This window comes from Nannospalax galili, unplaced genomic scaffold (genome assembly GCF_000622305.1).
Source record: "Nannospalax galili isolate Female #2095 unplaced genomic scaffold, S.galili_v1.0 scaffold290, whole genome shotgun sequence".
Classification (NCBI taxonomy): domain Eukaryota; kingdom Metazoa; phylum Chordata; class Mammalia; order Rodentia; family Spalacidae; genus Nannospalax; species Nannospalax galili.
This window is the reverse complement of record NW_008331486.1, coordinates 5,893,430-5,907,358: the sequence shown is the minus strand read 5'-3', so window position 1 is coordinate 5,907,358 and position 13,929 is coordinate 5,893,430. Positions and strand designations below refer to the sequence as shown.

The following is a 13,929-nucleotide window of genomic DNA, read 5'->3' as shown; positions in this document are numbered from 1 at the left end:
CTTGTGACCTTGGAAAATATTCCCATGTCAGGGGCTCCTGCAAACGAATCAAATGCGTGTGGTTTGCTGGTCTTGTGTACACTGAGTGGTGTGCCCTCTGACTTGCATTGCTTCACTTTGGGGAGTTTCTTCATTCCGAATAGTTCCCCTCTGGCACAGCTGAGACACACAGAGGCTGCTGGGGCCCTCTGTGGCCTTGAGAACTTTATGTACTATCTCAGGAGCCGCTAGAAGGGCTTGTCAGCTTTGGATTAAGAGATCAAATTGGAGAAGGGCTTCCATCCTGACAGTGTTTCTCAAGCAGCACTGTGTGGCACTAGACAGGTTCACGGTGCCCATCAAGGCCCTGGTCTTCTTGTGTAAACCAGAGAGAATGTATAACTGCCTCAGCGGGCAGAGAGCTCTGTGGCAGTGACATGCATGAGCAGGTCAAAGGCTGTTCCTATGGGTGTCCTGAAACCTTTTGAAAAGGGACCTGTGATTTTGCTCCAGAGAAGATGCTGTGGCCGGAGGCTAGAATGATGCCTTGTGTCCCTATAGTCTCAGCAGCTGTGCTCCGTAGACAGTGGTAGTCATTGGGACCGGGGCTGTGGCACAGGGATAGAGGCTTGCCTAGTAGGAGTGAGACCTGGATTCAATTCCTAGTACCCAAGAGAACAAAGAAACACAGCAGTTGGTGTTAGGATTTTGATGAAAACTGAGTTAATAAAGGAGGTTACTTGATGTAAGCCTAGCAGCTGGGTGCATAGTATGTTATTAACTAAAAATGGTCCTAAATGGGTATGCTTGAGGTGTTAAGTCTTTCCCAGGATCTCCTTTAATTTCCTATAAACCCCCACCCAGCTTCTCTGCTCTGGGCCCATGGAAGCATACCAGTGACTTTTATGGCATCGTTATGTAAGCACAACACACTGTTACTCGCAGGCTGACGGTGAATCTCTGCAGTTGGGCCTGCCAGATGAAGTGGCAGCTGGTCCTCCCAGCAGCTCCTTGTAGGGGTGGAGGAGGTAGTGGTGGTAAAGTCCCTCTCAAGAGTAAAAGGATACCTGAGAGCAGCAGGGGCACCTGGCTGCTCTGGTCCTCAGAGACCTAGGGTTTAGCCAGAAGTGCTGCGTGGTCTGGGGAGTTAGCAGCTCTAGTCTCCCCATCAATGAGCTCTGGTGATTGAGCACTCCTCAGAGATGCTGGGAGTGCCAGCGGAAACACCTGGATGAGCCACAGCCCTTTGGCGGGTTGAGGGGGCTTTCTGTCTGCAGACTGGCCAGTGGGCTGCAGGCCTCTTGGGAGATTGTCCTTGGAGTCTGACTCAGCACATAAACCTCACAGTGTGGATTCAGGGCCCACGTAGACAACTGTATCAGAGGTCTCTGGTCGGGAAGAGCAAGGGTATCAGATGATTTGTGTTCATCTTTTGTGCACCCAAGGGTGCCAGAGCACAGTGTCCCAGCGAACTACACATACACAGCCTCTTAGGGTTTAACCAGGGAGACAGCCACACAAAACAGTGGCCTGCTATGTGAGGTGCAGAGGAGCACAAGAGTGCACAGAACAGGGACCTGGTCTGGTCTGCTGACTGCTTTCCAGAGGGAATGTGCTTAGGCTAGAAACTCAGTTTAGGGGCGGAGGAGAGAGGAGCATCATAGCCAAGGGGCCAGGAATGCCAAAGGCCTGAAGGACTGAAGCAGAAGGCAGGCGTGTGTTATGGGGGTGTAGTGAGGGAGGCAGATCCGGCCAGATCCTACAGGACTCCTTTGGCTGCCGGTAGCTTTCTGGGGTCCATCTGTTAGGCAGAAAGCAGAGAGGACACTGAAAACTCTTCTGAAACTTTGGGGCAGGCAAATGTGGGGAATGTGGAAAGATAACCTCCAATGATGTGGAAACTATAGAGGACTAGAGGGAGGAGGGACAGATTGGTCACCATCCTCCCATGATAGATGGAGACAAAGGAGGTGGTCACGCCCTAGAGAGATGAGCTGGTCAAATTTAGCAAAGATCTCTAACTGGAAGCCTAGTCTGACGAGATTAGAGCAGGTACAGACAGGCCCTGGCCATAACAACGTGGCTGTCAGCTCAGCCTGAAAGTTGTAACACGCTATGCTCATGGTCCCCTTGGAGCAGCTGCCCATCCTGGGGCTTTCCTATGCCCCCTCCTGGAGAGCTAGAGGAGTGTGCCTGTGAGCACTTACATATACCCTACTCTACCTAACCAGGCCTTCTTCCTCTGTTAGGAGCAGCTATACAAGATGCAACACTGGCAGCCGGTGTACCCTCCGCCTTCCCACCCCCAGCGTACCTTCTACCCGCACCACCCCCAGATGTTGGGCTTTGACCCTCGATGGATGATGATGCCCTCCTACATGGACCCACGCATCACACCCACTCGAACCCCCGTGGACTTCTACCCCTCAGCCCTGCATCCTTCAGGTGAGCACTGGGGCCCAAATGAATGGGTAGCACAGTGAAAGGCCTGTCTGGCCTTTGTCAGGTCATGCAACTGGTCTGAGTTTTGCAAAGTTAAAGGTACAGTTGTGTTCCTGTCAAAGTTGTTGGGTGGGGTGTGTGTGTGTGTGTAGACCCATTGAAATTTTGTCTGGCCTTTGTCAGGTCATGCAACTGGTCTGAGTTTTACAAAGTTAAAGGTACAGTTGTGTTCGTGTGTGTGTGTGTGTGTGTGTGTGTGTGTGTGTGTGTATATAGACCCATTGGAATCTTGTCTGGCCTCTGTCAGGTCATGCAACCGGTCTGAGTTTTGCAAAGTTAAAGCTATGGTTGTGTTCTTGTCAAAGTTGTTGGGAGTGTGTGTGTAATCTCAGCACTCAGGAGGCTGAGATAGGCTGGTGAGTTTGAGATCACCTGGGCTACAGGTTGATATCCCGTCTCAGGAAATAAAAAAGTTGTTTGGGAAAAGTCATGAAATTGTGTGTTGTAAGTTGTTTAGATTAACTTTTTGTTGTTGTTGCAACAAGGTCTCCCTATAGCCAGGTGGCCTAGAACTTACTATGTAGACCAGGCTGGCCTCGAGCTCACAGAAACCCTCCTGCCTCTGCCTCCCAAGTGCTGAGATTAATGGTGTGCACCACATTCTCAGCAAGTTGGATCAACTCTTATATCTCTCCTGGATTACTGTTCACTGAGTCCCTCTTTGTTTTTACCGTTGGGTTTTCTTTATCCATGATTATTCTTTCCCAAGGCTTGTCTAATGCCTTTTATTAAAGTCCGATTTTGGTTCAATCCTTTGTCTTACTATTCTGTTCTTTCTGTAACTGGTATGCTGGATGCTCGTTTATTTATTGATGTCTGACTTGGTGACGGCTTAACAGTGCTCGCTTCCAGTGTTGCCTTGTTATGGTTAGATGCTATGGCTTTCATGGCCGCAAACTTTGTCCCTCAGATAGTACATACTGTAGGCTTTTATCAGCTACCAAACAGCTGTAAACAACAATAAATGAGCGCACATGGTTGTTTCCCAATAAAACTTGATTTATAAAAACAGATAACAGCCTGAATTCCCTTTGAGGCTTGTAGTTTTGTGACCAACTTCTGATCTAGAGTGGTTGACATTTGAGATTTTGTTTTAGACTCTTGCATGACCCTTCCCCTCCCTCTCCAACCTTTCCTGCTGGCTTCTCTGAGCCCTGGTTTTTAGGGAGTGTATCTTATACATGCAAGAGAATGACTATACTCGCCCTGAAAGTCTATGGCAATTTTTTGAAGTTTAAAAAAAAATTATGCGTTATATATGTGTGGGTGCTCAAGTTTATGTGCACCACCTGCATGTGGGAGGCCACTGGGTGCTGGATTCCCTGGAGCTGGAGTTAGACAGTTGTGAGCCATCATGTGGTGATAGGGACCAAACCCAGGTACTCTGCAAGAACAGCAAGTGCTCTTTAACCACTCAGCCATCTCTACAGCCCCAAGTCAATGGCTTTTAACTACCAAAGTTGGTTCCTTTAAATTTATTAGATTATTATATTTAGATTTTCCTGCTCTCCTATTTTTATTCTGTTTATCTCTTTTTCCCTCCATCCCTGCATTTTGTTTTATTAAATTTTCCTGCTGTAGTTTTGAAACAGGCTTGCCCTCTGTATCCCAGGCTGTAGTTCTGAGGTAGGTTCTCCCTCTGTACCTCAGGCTGGCCTTGAACTCATGAGCCTCTCTGCCTTTGCTGACATTAGAGGCTTGACTCATGGTTGTTACAGTGCCTGGCTGTTTTTCTAACCTTGGGCAATTTTTCTCTTCTGTATTCTGTGACAACATTGAAATTCTGATACGCACCCTTGAGGTAGCAAAGGCTGATCAGTAGCTTCACCCTTCATCCGAACTCCGATGGCTCTTCTGCTTCTTCCTTGTTTTCATCAAATAGGTAGTTAACTATTTCTGTGGTTTTGTAAGAATTTATTTTATTTTATGTGTATGAGTCTTTTGCCTGTATCTGTGTTGTGTAGTGCCTAAAGAGTCCAGAAGAGGGCGTATATCCCTTGGAACTAGAGTTGTTAGACACCACGTGGGTACTGTGCTTGCGTGTAGGTAGATGCACCCGTGGGTGTCCTGCAATGCCCGAGGAGGTCAGAAGAGGACATCGGATCCCCTGGAACTGGAGTCATGGACAGTCGTTAGCTGCCATGTGGGTGCTGGGAATAGAAGCTGGGTCCTCTGCAGGAGTAGTCAGTGCTCTTAACCTCTGAGCCGTCTCTGCAACTCCTATTTCTGTTATTTTGTCCTCACTGTTCATGTCAAGGTTTTCCCATTCTTTTTTTTTTTTTTTTTTCCTGATCTTTTTGAGATAGGGTCTCCCAGTCGCCCCAGCTGGCCCCAAAACTCATTATATAGATCAGGCTGGCTTTGAACTCAGAGAGCTCCACCTGCCTCTGTCTCCTGAGTGCTTGAACAAAAGCCATGTGCCACCACGCCAGGCAAGATTTGCCTGTGCTTTACCAGTGTCTCTTTGTTCTTAACCTGAGTCATCTCTCCAGCCCCATCTCTGTCTCTCTTTTCAGTCTCGTCTTCTTTCTAGACCCTGGGCTCCCTTTACTCCTTCGTGACTTGGGTCTTTGCCTCTTCATGAAAGTGTCTGGCCAGTCGATCGCCTCCAGTCTCGAGTATTCACCCCACCTTTTGTGTGCTGGTGCCACTCGGGGTAGACAGAGCTCTTAACTGCTGAGCCATTTCTTTAACCTCTAGTTTTTTTGTTTGTTTGTTTTTTGGTCTTTTTGAGACAGGGTCTCCCTGTAGCCCCAGCTGTCCTGGAACTCACTAACCCCTATTTTTCTGTTGTTTTGTTTTTTTTTTAACATTTATAGACTTACTGGGGGTAGAGCACATACATGCATGTGGAGGTCAGAGAACAACCTGGGGGAATCAGTTCTCTCCTCCTACCATATGGGTTGCAGGGAACAAACTCAGATTGTCAGTCTTGGTGGCAGGCACCTTTACCCACTGAGCCATCTTCTTGGTGCCTGCTTTTCTTAAGTTCTTAATTCCATTTAAATATAATTTTCTCTAGTGTTCAGCAGATTATTCCAGGAGGTGTCTAGCCATGGGAGAATACAATCCAGACGTGTTCTGCTAATTTTGGATTGTGAGTTGGGTTTCAAGACCCCATAAAGATTGGATTAAGGGTCTATCCTCCAGAACTCTATGCTTTCCTCTCCTACTCTACAACCACGCTTGGTTAATTTCTACATCTTACTGTGAGGCAAGAATTTGAACTCACACCTCCCCAAAATCCCAGGAAAGAAAGCCTGCATGGTTTGAATTCCTAGAAGCTGATTGTTTTTGTCTTATCCTGACCCAGGCCAAGACAGACTTCCTGGTCAATTCCCTATTCCAGAGGGCAAGAGCTTTCTAATGTATCTTTGGAGGGTCTTTGTTTAAAGTAGTGTCTCAGAAGATTGAAAGGACCCTGGTCCTGAGAGGGTGCTGCAGACCAGGCCCCCAGATTTGGGGGATTGGGGGCATGCTCTGTTCAGGGTCTCAATAGGTAGAGCTGGTAAGACTGTCGTGTTCCCTGTATCCTTGTCTGCCTGGGCCAGTTCATTCCGCATCCCCCATTCCCACGTAAAAGTGTGAGATGTTGCTGTCCATCTTAGGACAGGGATAGAGGGGAGTGAAGGCAAACTCCCGTTTATGTTCTCCTGGGAAGGATCTGAATCCGCTGAGTGCTACCTTCATGTGCTGTTTGGGACATGGCTCATCTGACCACATAGCTCTTGGTCTCTTGTGGGCTCGTTGGGTTGACCAACATCTTTAGTCTGAGATCTCTGGTTTCCACGTACCACTTTCATTGCCTCCAACATGAGTTCTTGTTCTGGGAACCAGGATTGGCTCCTAAGAGCTGGGAGCAGCAGGTCAGGTGGCATGCCTGTGCCAGCAGGGTCCTCGCATCAGAACAGAGGACTTGAGTGGTTAAGGGGTGCCTGGCATGTCTGTGTGACAGTTAGGGCAGTCACCTCTATTTTGAGGCTGTATTTGGCCTTGGTCGCTGCCAGGCTTTCTAAGTGAGATGACATAGATTGATCCTTTGCTTTCTTCAGGACTGATGAAGCCCATCATGCCCCAAGAGTCCCTCAGTGGGTCTGGCTGTCGCTCTGAAGATCAAAACTGTGTGCCCCCACTCCAAGAAAGGAAAGTGACTGCCGTTGATCCAGCCCCTGTCTGGAGCCCAGAGGGCTACATGGCACTGCAGAACAAGAGCTACTCGCTGCCCCACCCGAAGTCTGCTGACACTTTGACTATGGACATGCATGTCAGGTGAGCCAACGCTTGCTCCTGTTGCCCTGCAGCTGAAAGAAGACTCTGCAGTCCTGATGTAGGGCCCTGGGAAAAGGCCCCATCCCAGGAAACACTGCCCCAGGCAGGTGGGAAGGAGTGTGAGGAAGTGTGCTTGGATGCTTGATTGTGAGTGGCTTTTCCTGATGACCAGATGAAGGCCCAGGAGGAACCCCACGGTCGCCGAACTGTGGGCGTGGGGTAAAGGCAAATGAGGGTAAGAGAGTGCAAAGGCAGGTATGCTGAGATGGGGGTTCCAGGCTTGCTCCTCCTGTGTAAGTAGATGGAGCTAGCCCTGCTATCCCTAGGCCCAGGCTCACAGGCTCCAGGCTCCAGCTTGTTCATTGCTCCAGGGAACCGCCAGCTCCTCTCTGTCTCCAGGGTGGTGCACTGAGCTACCACTGTCTTCTCCACGTTCACGGACTCCAGGGGCCACCGAGCAACGTGTTTTAAGATAGAGCAAATGTTTGCTTGTGTTTTCCTTTCTTTTTTAAAAACATTTTTTTTTTTTTTCTTTAAAGAACTAAGCTCTGTTCAGCATGGAAACCAGGAACCAAGCTCCAATCACATTGACTGATTTTTCTGGTTCCTTTTCAGGAATGAAAGCTCTTACTCTGCCTCCCCCGGAAGGTCAGGGGGCATAAGTGCCCAGCGCGATCTCTTTGAGGAGAGAGGGGAGGAGTACTTGAGTGCTTTTGACAAGAAGGCCCAAGCAGACTTTGACAGCTGTATCTCTTCTCAAAGAATAGGCCAGGAGCTTTTATTTCCACCTCAGGAAAATGTTCAGGAGGTGGGTGCTCCTGGGGGTCGTACCCCAAATCTCAGGTGTCCTCCATTGGAGCCTGACTTTGTCCCAGCCGAGAAAAAGCCAGAGTATGGCAGTTGGGAAGTTGGCCACCAGCCAAAGGCCGCTGACACAGTCAATGGTGTCGAGCTGGAGGCACCCCGGGAGGAGCCGTCCTTCCACGTTTCCTCCTGGGAGAAGGAAGGGAGCCCCAAGAAACAGACAAACTCAGAGTCTGAGTGGACACCCGAGCCCCGGAGCTCCAGCAGCCAGCACCAGGAACAGCCGGGCAGGACCCGGAGGTCGGGACCCATTAAGAAACCCGTCCTCAAGGCCCTGAAGGTGGAGGAGAAGGAGAAGGAGCTGGAGAGGGTCAAGCAGGGCCTGGGAGAGGAGCGCTCACAGCCAGCCACAGAAAAGGAGCCCATCTGCAGGGCCGAAGAGGATGAAGATGAAGAGAACAACCCCGCCCTGGCCAATGCTTCCTCTTCTGCCCTGGAGGACAAGGCTGCTGCCCGAGCTGGGTTTGGCCACGAGGCCAGCAAGTTGGATGAGAATGTAAAGCCGGACAAGGCCTGGGAGAGCAGGCCCTCTCGGGAGGCCGGTGAAATCCCTCCCACCAAGAGAAACAACTGGATCTTCATAGACGAGGAGCAGGCGTTTGGGGGCCGAGGCCAGGCCCGCAGCCGAGGCCGTGGCTTCAGAGAGTTCACCTTCCGAGGCCGGCTGACCAGCAACAGCACAAGCGGGCTGTGTGGCCCGGGTGTCCTCGGGGCCCGTGGCATGTACAGCAGTGGTCAGCGCAGTGGCCGGGGCCGGGGCCTGCGGGACTTCCCCCCACCAGAAGACTGCCCCAGAGCCAAGCCCCGACGGCGCATTGCCAGCGAGACGCACAGCGAGGGCTCGGAGTACGAAGAGCTGCCCAAGCGGAGGCGCCAGCGGGGCGCAGAGCCGGGCCAGGAGGGCACGCTTCTGGAGAGGGACGAGGGTGCCCTGAAGAAGGACTCCTGGCGCTCCAACAGGACTTACCCCGAAGACCAGGGCAGCCTCGATGGCCGCAGCCGTGGACCCCGGGCCTGCGGGCGAGCACTCCCGCCCCGGCTGAGCAACTGCAGCTACGGCCGCAGAACCTTTATCACCAAAGAGCCGCCCCACTGGCAGAGCAGGAGCCCCGGCGGCTCCTGGCAAGAGTATGGCACCTCCGACCCGTGTGGCCCGCGGCGAACCACCGACAGAGACTACATTCCAGACTCCTACCGATACTCAGATGCGTTTGGCAGCAGGGTCTTTGAGGACAGCCGAATGGAAGACAAGAGATCTTTCTTTCAAGATGACCACGGGGTAGATTCGGAGAACATAGAGAACCGGCCGTTCCGACGAAGGCGACCCCCACGCCAAGACAAGCCCCCTCGCTTCCGCCGCCTCCGCCAAGAGCGAGAGTCCCTGGGCCTGTGGGGACCCGAGGATGATCCTCACCTGCTGGCGAGCCAGTGGCCAGGCCGCTCCAAACTCTGTCCTGGGGACAAAGGTGGCCCCGGAGGTCACAGGTCCCCGGAGCTCTCCTACCAGAATTCTTCTGATCATGCCAACGAAGAATGGGAGACAGCCTCTGAGAGCAGCGACTTCAGCGAGCGCAGGGAGCGGAGAGAAGGCCTTTCAGCAGAGCCAGAAGCACAAGGGGATGGCCTGTCAGGGAGCAGCTTGGGTGAGAAGAAGGAGCTGGCCAAGAGGAGCTTCTCCAGCCAAAGGCCCCTGGTTGACAGACAGAGCCGCAAGCTGGAGCCGGGAGGGTTTGGGGAGAAGCCTGTTAGGCCAGGTGGGGGTGAGACTTCCCCCCGCTGCGAGAGCCAGCAGAGTGGGACACCTCTGAAAGCCAAAAGGTAACACTCCAGCACCATCCTGGGTCCTTTGTCGTTGTGTTTGCAGCAGCACCAAGTCCATGCATGCACGCCCTGCCAAGCCAGGCAGCCCTGGCTGCTGTGTGTGAGCGTCTCCATCACTTGCTCCTGCATCGCTTGTCCGCTTCTCATGGTGTGTCATTGTTGATGTTTTGTTGTGGCTTGACAAACTAAACCCCAAGTGTCCCCCATACCCTTGTCACCGGAGTCCAACCTCCACATATATTCTGGGGTTCCTGCAGTGATGTCTGTTACCTGTGTATGGTGCCTGGCAAGTACCAACCAGTCAACCAGTTTGTTCTGCTTGGAACTGGCCAGGAGGCATCTTGGTTGGGCATCGCTGGCCTCTTGGCTATGTGGAAATAGCTCTAGCCCTAGTGGCTCTGCCTCTCCAATGCTGCACGGCCAGGGCTAGAGCCACCAGCAACAGAAGGGAGCAGGCTGCCTGCGGCCTATGAGCGTATCTTCTCTAGAACTGACTGGAGGCTTTTGGGTGGATCTTCTGCTGGGTGTTGGCCCATTGTCCCAGCAAGGCTGCCTTGCTGCCCAGGCTGTGCCTCAAATTCAGGTGCCAGTGGGTACAGAGGTTGCTTCACCCCTCCTGTCCTTAGAATTCAGGGCACAGAACTAAGGTACACACACCCCAAAGAAGGTGACCCAGAAGAATGCCTGCCCTTTCAAGTGTTTGCCCTGCATCTAGGCAAAGCCTGCACTGCTGTTCAGTGTCAGGCTCAGAGCACAAAGGCTGGCATCCCTGTCCTGGGTACATCCTTCTCTCCCTTCTGCAGCTTGCTGCCGGCAGCATGCAGTGGGAGGTAACAGAGCGCTGGGGAGGGGGTGTTGACAGCAGCCCTCCTCCTGCTTAGGCAGAGCCCTACCCCAGCCATACTGTTCTGGCACATGACACACACTGCCAGCAGGCACTCCTGACCCTCGACGGCTCCGTGGGAAGAACCGGAGTTAGATTGGGCTGCTGTGTTTGTGTGTGGGCCGTGTGCATTCGTAGTTTTTTCTTGTCTCACTTTCCCAGCCTTTGAGTGATTGTGAATTCATGAGATTCTCTTTCCCTTGCAGGTCTCCAGATGAGGCCTTGCCCGGAGGTCTTAGCTGTGGCAGTGGAAACCACTCGCCCTATGCCCTGGAGCGTGCTGCCCATGCTAGCTCTGACAGCCCTGAAACCACCAGCAAGAAGGCAGAGAAGGAGGCAACCTTGGCCGTCCAGAGGGCTGGTGAGCAGGAAGAGGCTCGGAAGCAGTTTGACCTGGGCTACGGAAGTGAGTCTCCACATCTTCAGGAGAAACCCATGAGGACCCTAAGCCATGGCCACCTCCATGGGAGGCTCTGTTTGCCCTTGCATGCCAAGGCCTATTCTGAGTCTAGGGCTGGGCTCTGGGGCGGCAGTCGGGTGCAAAACAGCTCCAATTCCTGTCTTATGATGTTCTCAGCTGAGCCCCTGTGACAGTCCTACAGCTTCCCAGAGTTCAAGGGGTGACTTGAGGCACTGCAGGGCTCTTACCTGGTAGGAACAGAACTGGGTTTCTAAATCTCCCATCTTCAAAGGCAGCTTTCTTTATCATGGTGTGACTTGGGCATGAGAGGGATGAATGGTCCTATGGATCTGGCAAGTGGGCTCCCTGGTAGTTGCTCATCTCAGTGCTGCCTGACCTGAGCCAAGCCTCTGTTAGGTACCAGGTGGCTGTTGGGTGGCTCTTGCCTTCAGACCAGTGGAAACTGTTGGTTCTTGTGACCTCTTTGTTCAGATACCATCATTGACAACTGCGGGTCCAGCCCTGGGGAGGAGAGTGAGGTTGGCTCCATGGTGGGCGAAGGCTTCATTGAAGTCCTGACCAAGAAGCAGCGCCGCCTGCTGGAGGAGGAAAGAAGAAAGAAGGAGCAAGCTGCCCAGGTAACTCACACGGGCCAGAGGAGAGCCCTGGGCAAAAGGGGGTGGGGGAGATTTTTTTTAGGCATGCATTATCTCACAGCACTTGCCATCTGCCTGTACAGCCCTGCAAAAGACAGGAAGAGACTGGATCACAAAGAGGCTGATCTCTCCCAAGATCTAGCTGTCAAAATGAGGCAGAGCAGGTTTTAGACCTGCCTCAGCCCCCAGTCCTTCTCCTCCTGCCATGCTCCAGACTGTGTGGGAGATTGCATGTTCCTACAAGTATGTGGGGTTGTCAGGAGCCCAGTGCTAAGTTGGCCTGTTCCTGGTTAGCCTGGCAGTGTACTTTGCAGCTAAGGTTTTGAGGTACCTCAACTTAGTTCAGGTGGTCGTGTGATCCAAGATGCCTTTTCCTGGGAGACTTTGTTGTGTGTCATATCTTAGGCTAGACTGTATCACCCTCTTTTTCCCTGTAGGTGCCTGTTAAAGGTCGAGGCCTTTCGTCACGTATTCCTCCTCGGTTTGCTAAAAAGCAAAACAGCCTGTGCCTGGAGCAAGGTGAAGTGGCTGTGCCTGGCAGCAGCCTGGGTACCGAGATCTGGGAGAGTGGTAGCCAAGGTGAGGTGGGTGCCTGGCTCAGCAGAGTTGGGCTCTTTCTGGGGAGCCCTGCCTTTAAGCCAGGGGCACAAATGGATCATCACCTATTCCTTGGACCCCAGCAGTGAGTCAGTGTTGAGTGCCACTTGAGCTGACTTGCTGCTACAGCCCATGGTGGGAAATACTTCTCTTGCTCCGACATAGTAGACTAGCAGAGTATCTGTACGTCCAGCGCCCTGGGAGAGGACCTCCCCTGAGCTGAGGGCATTCGAAGGGAGACCGAGTTTCTTTGTCCATGCCCTGCATCCTCTTTCCAGCCAACAGAGTTTCTCCCTCCTGTGCACTCCCTAGATGCTTTCTCATGAAAGGGCAAAGTTCGGACCAGAGTACAGTATACCTTCCTTCTTGGAAAATTTGTTTCCCTAAAGTTTTATGTTGTTTTGGTTTTTTTTTTTTTTTTTTTAGTGTGAATTAGTGTTTTGCCTGCATGTATGTAAGTGCATCACATGGTTGCAAACCCATGGAGGCCAGAAGAGGGCATTGGATCCCCTGATTTGCCTCAATGTGGGTGCTGGGAACCAAACCCACGTCCTTTGTAAGAGCAGACAGCACTGTTACAGCTGAGCCGTCTCTCCAGCCCAGCATTTTTTTTTTTTTTTTTTTTTTCCCCCTGGCTTCTGTAGCCATTTTGGTTGAGCAGGTTGTTTTTGAGCACCTTTGGGTGCAGCCTGTGTGGTGATCCCTGAGAGTGCACAGTTGAATAGAACAGGATTTTCTACAGCTTTCGGGGAACTAGGAAAGCCCCTGTGATTTCAGTTCTTTTTTAAAAAATATTTTATTTATTATTTTTATGTGTATGCGTGTATTGCCTGCATATATGTAAGTGTACCCGTGTTGTGCAATGCCCGCGGAGGACAGAAGACACCATTGGATCCCCTGGAACTGGAGTTACAGACAGTTGTTAGCCGCCATGTGGGTGCTGGGATTCGAACCCAGGTCTTCTGCAAGAACAACCAGTGTTCTTAACCGCTAAGTCATCTCTCCAGCCCCAATTTCGGCTCATTTTTATGCAGAACAGAAGCTTAAGGGAGGTGACAGACCCAGGCTACCGGACAGGTACCCGCAGTGCTGGGTTCCTGGCTGCTTTAAGTCCTCACCCATCCTCATAGTCCTGGGAAAACCTTAATTATATGTTACAAAATAACACTAGGCGATGTTCTACTCCAGTTGAAGGAAGTATGACAGGCTGGGGACATAGCTCAGCAGTGGAGCTTTGGTTTTATCATGGAAGAAAGAAAAAAAAAGATGGGAGGGAGGGAGGAGGGAAGAAAGATACAAAGGAAAGGAGATACGGGCATCAGAGCGTAAATGTCCGGAAACACCCAGGGCCAAGTCAGCTTGGCAGCAAGTGCCCACCTGAGGAGCAGTCTTTCTGTCGGGTCTTCTGGGGTGCTGCTTTGTCCTGTTGGTTGGTCAGACCAGACCAGAGCCCCACATACGGCTTCAGACAGTCTCACTATGTAGCCCTGACTGTCCTGGAACTCACTATGTAGACCAGTCTAGCCTTGAACTCAGAGACCCACCTGCCTCTGCCTTCCAAGTGTTGGGATTAAAGGCATGCACCACCACACCTGATCATGTAACACTTTCTACATATACATGTTTTCTGGGTTCAGGGTCTGTGGGTTTTATTGGTTTCTAGTGGTTCCTGTATCTACTTAAACCTTTCAACAACTTAAACCTTTACTCATGCTAGGTATGATGGGCGCATACCTTCAATCCCAGCACTTGAGAGGCAGAGGCAGAACTCTTGAGTTCAAGGCCAGCCTGGTCTACATAGAGAGTTTCAGGCCAACTGGGGCTACAGGGAGACAAGAGAGAGAGGGGGGGAGGGAGGGAAGGAGGGAGGGAGGGAAGGAGGGAAGAGAGAGAGAGAGACTGCTTTTACTTTTAGTTGGCTTGTGTGAAAGCGCTTCAACATAGTAAAGTAGTAATGG

The 13,929-nt window shown here is 51.6% G+C and overlaps 1 protein-coding gene across 9 annotated transcripts in view; it reads left to right on the top strand.

The window, feature by feature from the left end:
- Prrc2b (proline rich coiled-coil 2B) overlaps positions 1-13,929 on the top strand; it is a 66,798-nt gene that overhangs the window by 36,227 nt on the left and 16,642 nt on the right. For 6 of the 9 annotated variants that reach the window (XM_029560019.1, XM_029560013.1, XM_029560010.1 and 3 more), the window contains exons 13-19: positions 426-428; positions 2,229-2,424; positions 6,534-6,750; positions 7,366-9,432; positions 10,525-10,724; positions 11,211-11,356; positions 11,812-11,953. In XM_029560019.1, coding sequence (XP_029415879.1) covers positions 426-428; positions 2,229-2,424; positions 6,534-6,750; positions 7,366-9,432; positions 10,525-10,724; positions 11,211-11,356; positions 11,812-11,953 — 2,971 coding nt within the window. The remainder of the gene's footprint in view (positions 1-425; positions 429-2,228; positions 2,425-6,533; positions 6,751-7,365; positions 9,433-10,524; positions 10,725-11,210; positions 11,357-11,811; positions 11,954-13,929) is intronic. The other 3 variants (XM_008825617.2, XM_008825598.2, XM_017796423.2) reach the window with 2 other exon arrangements.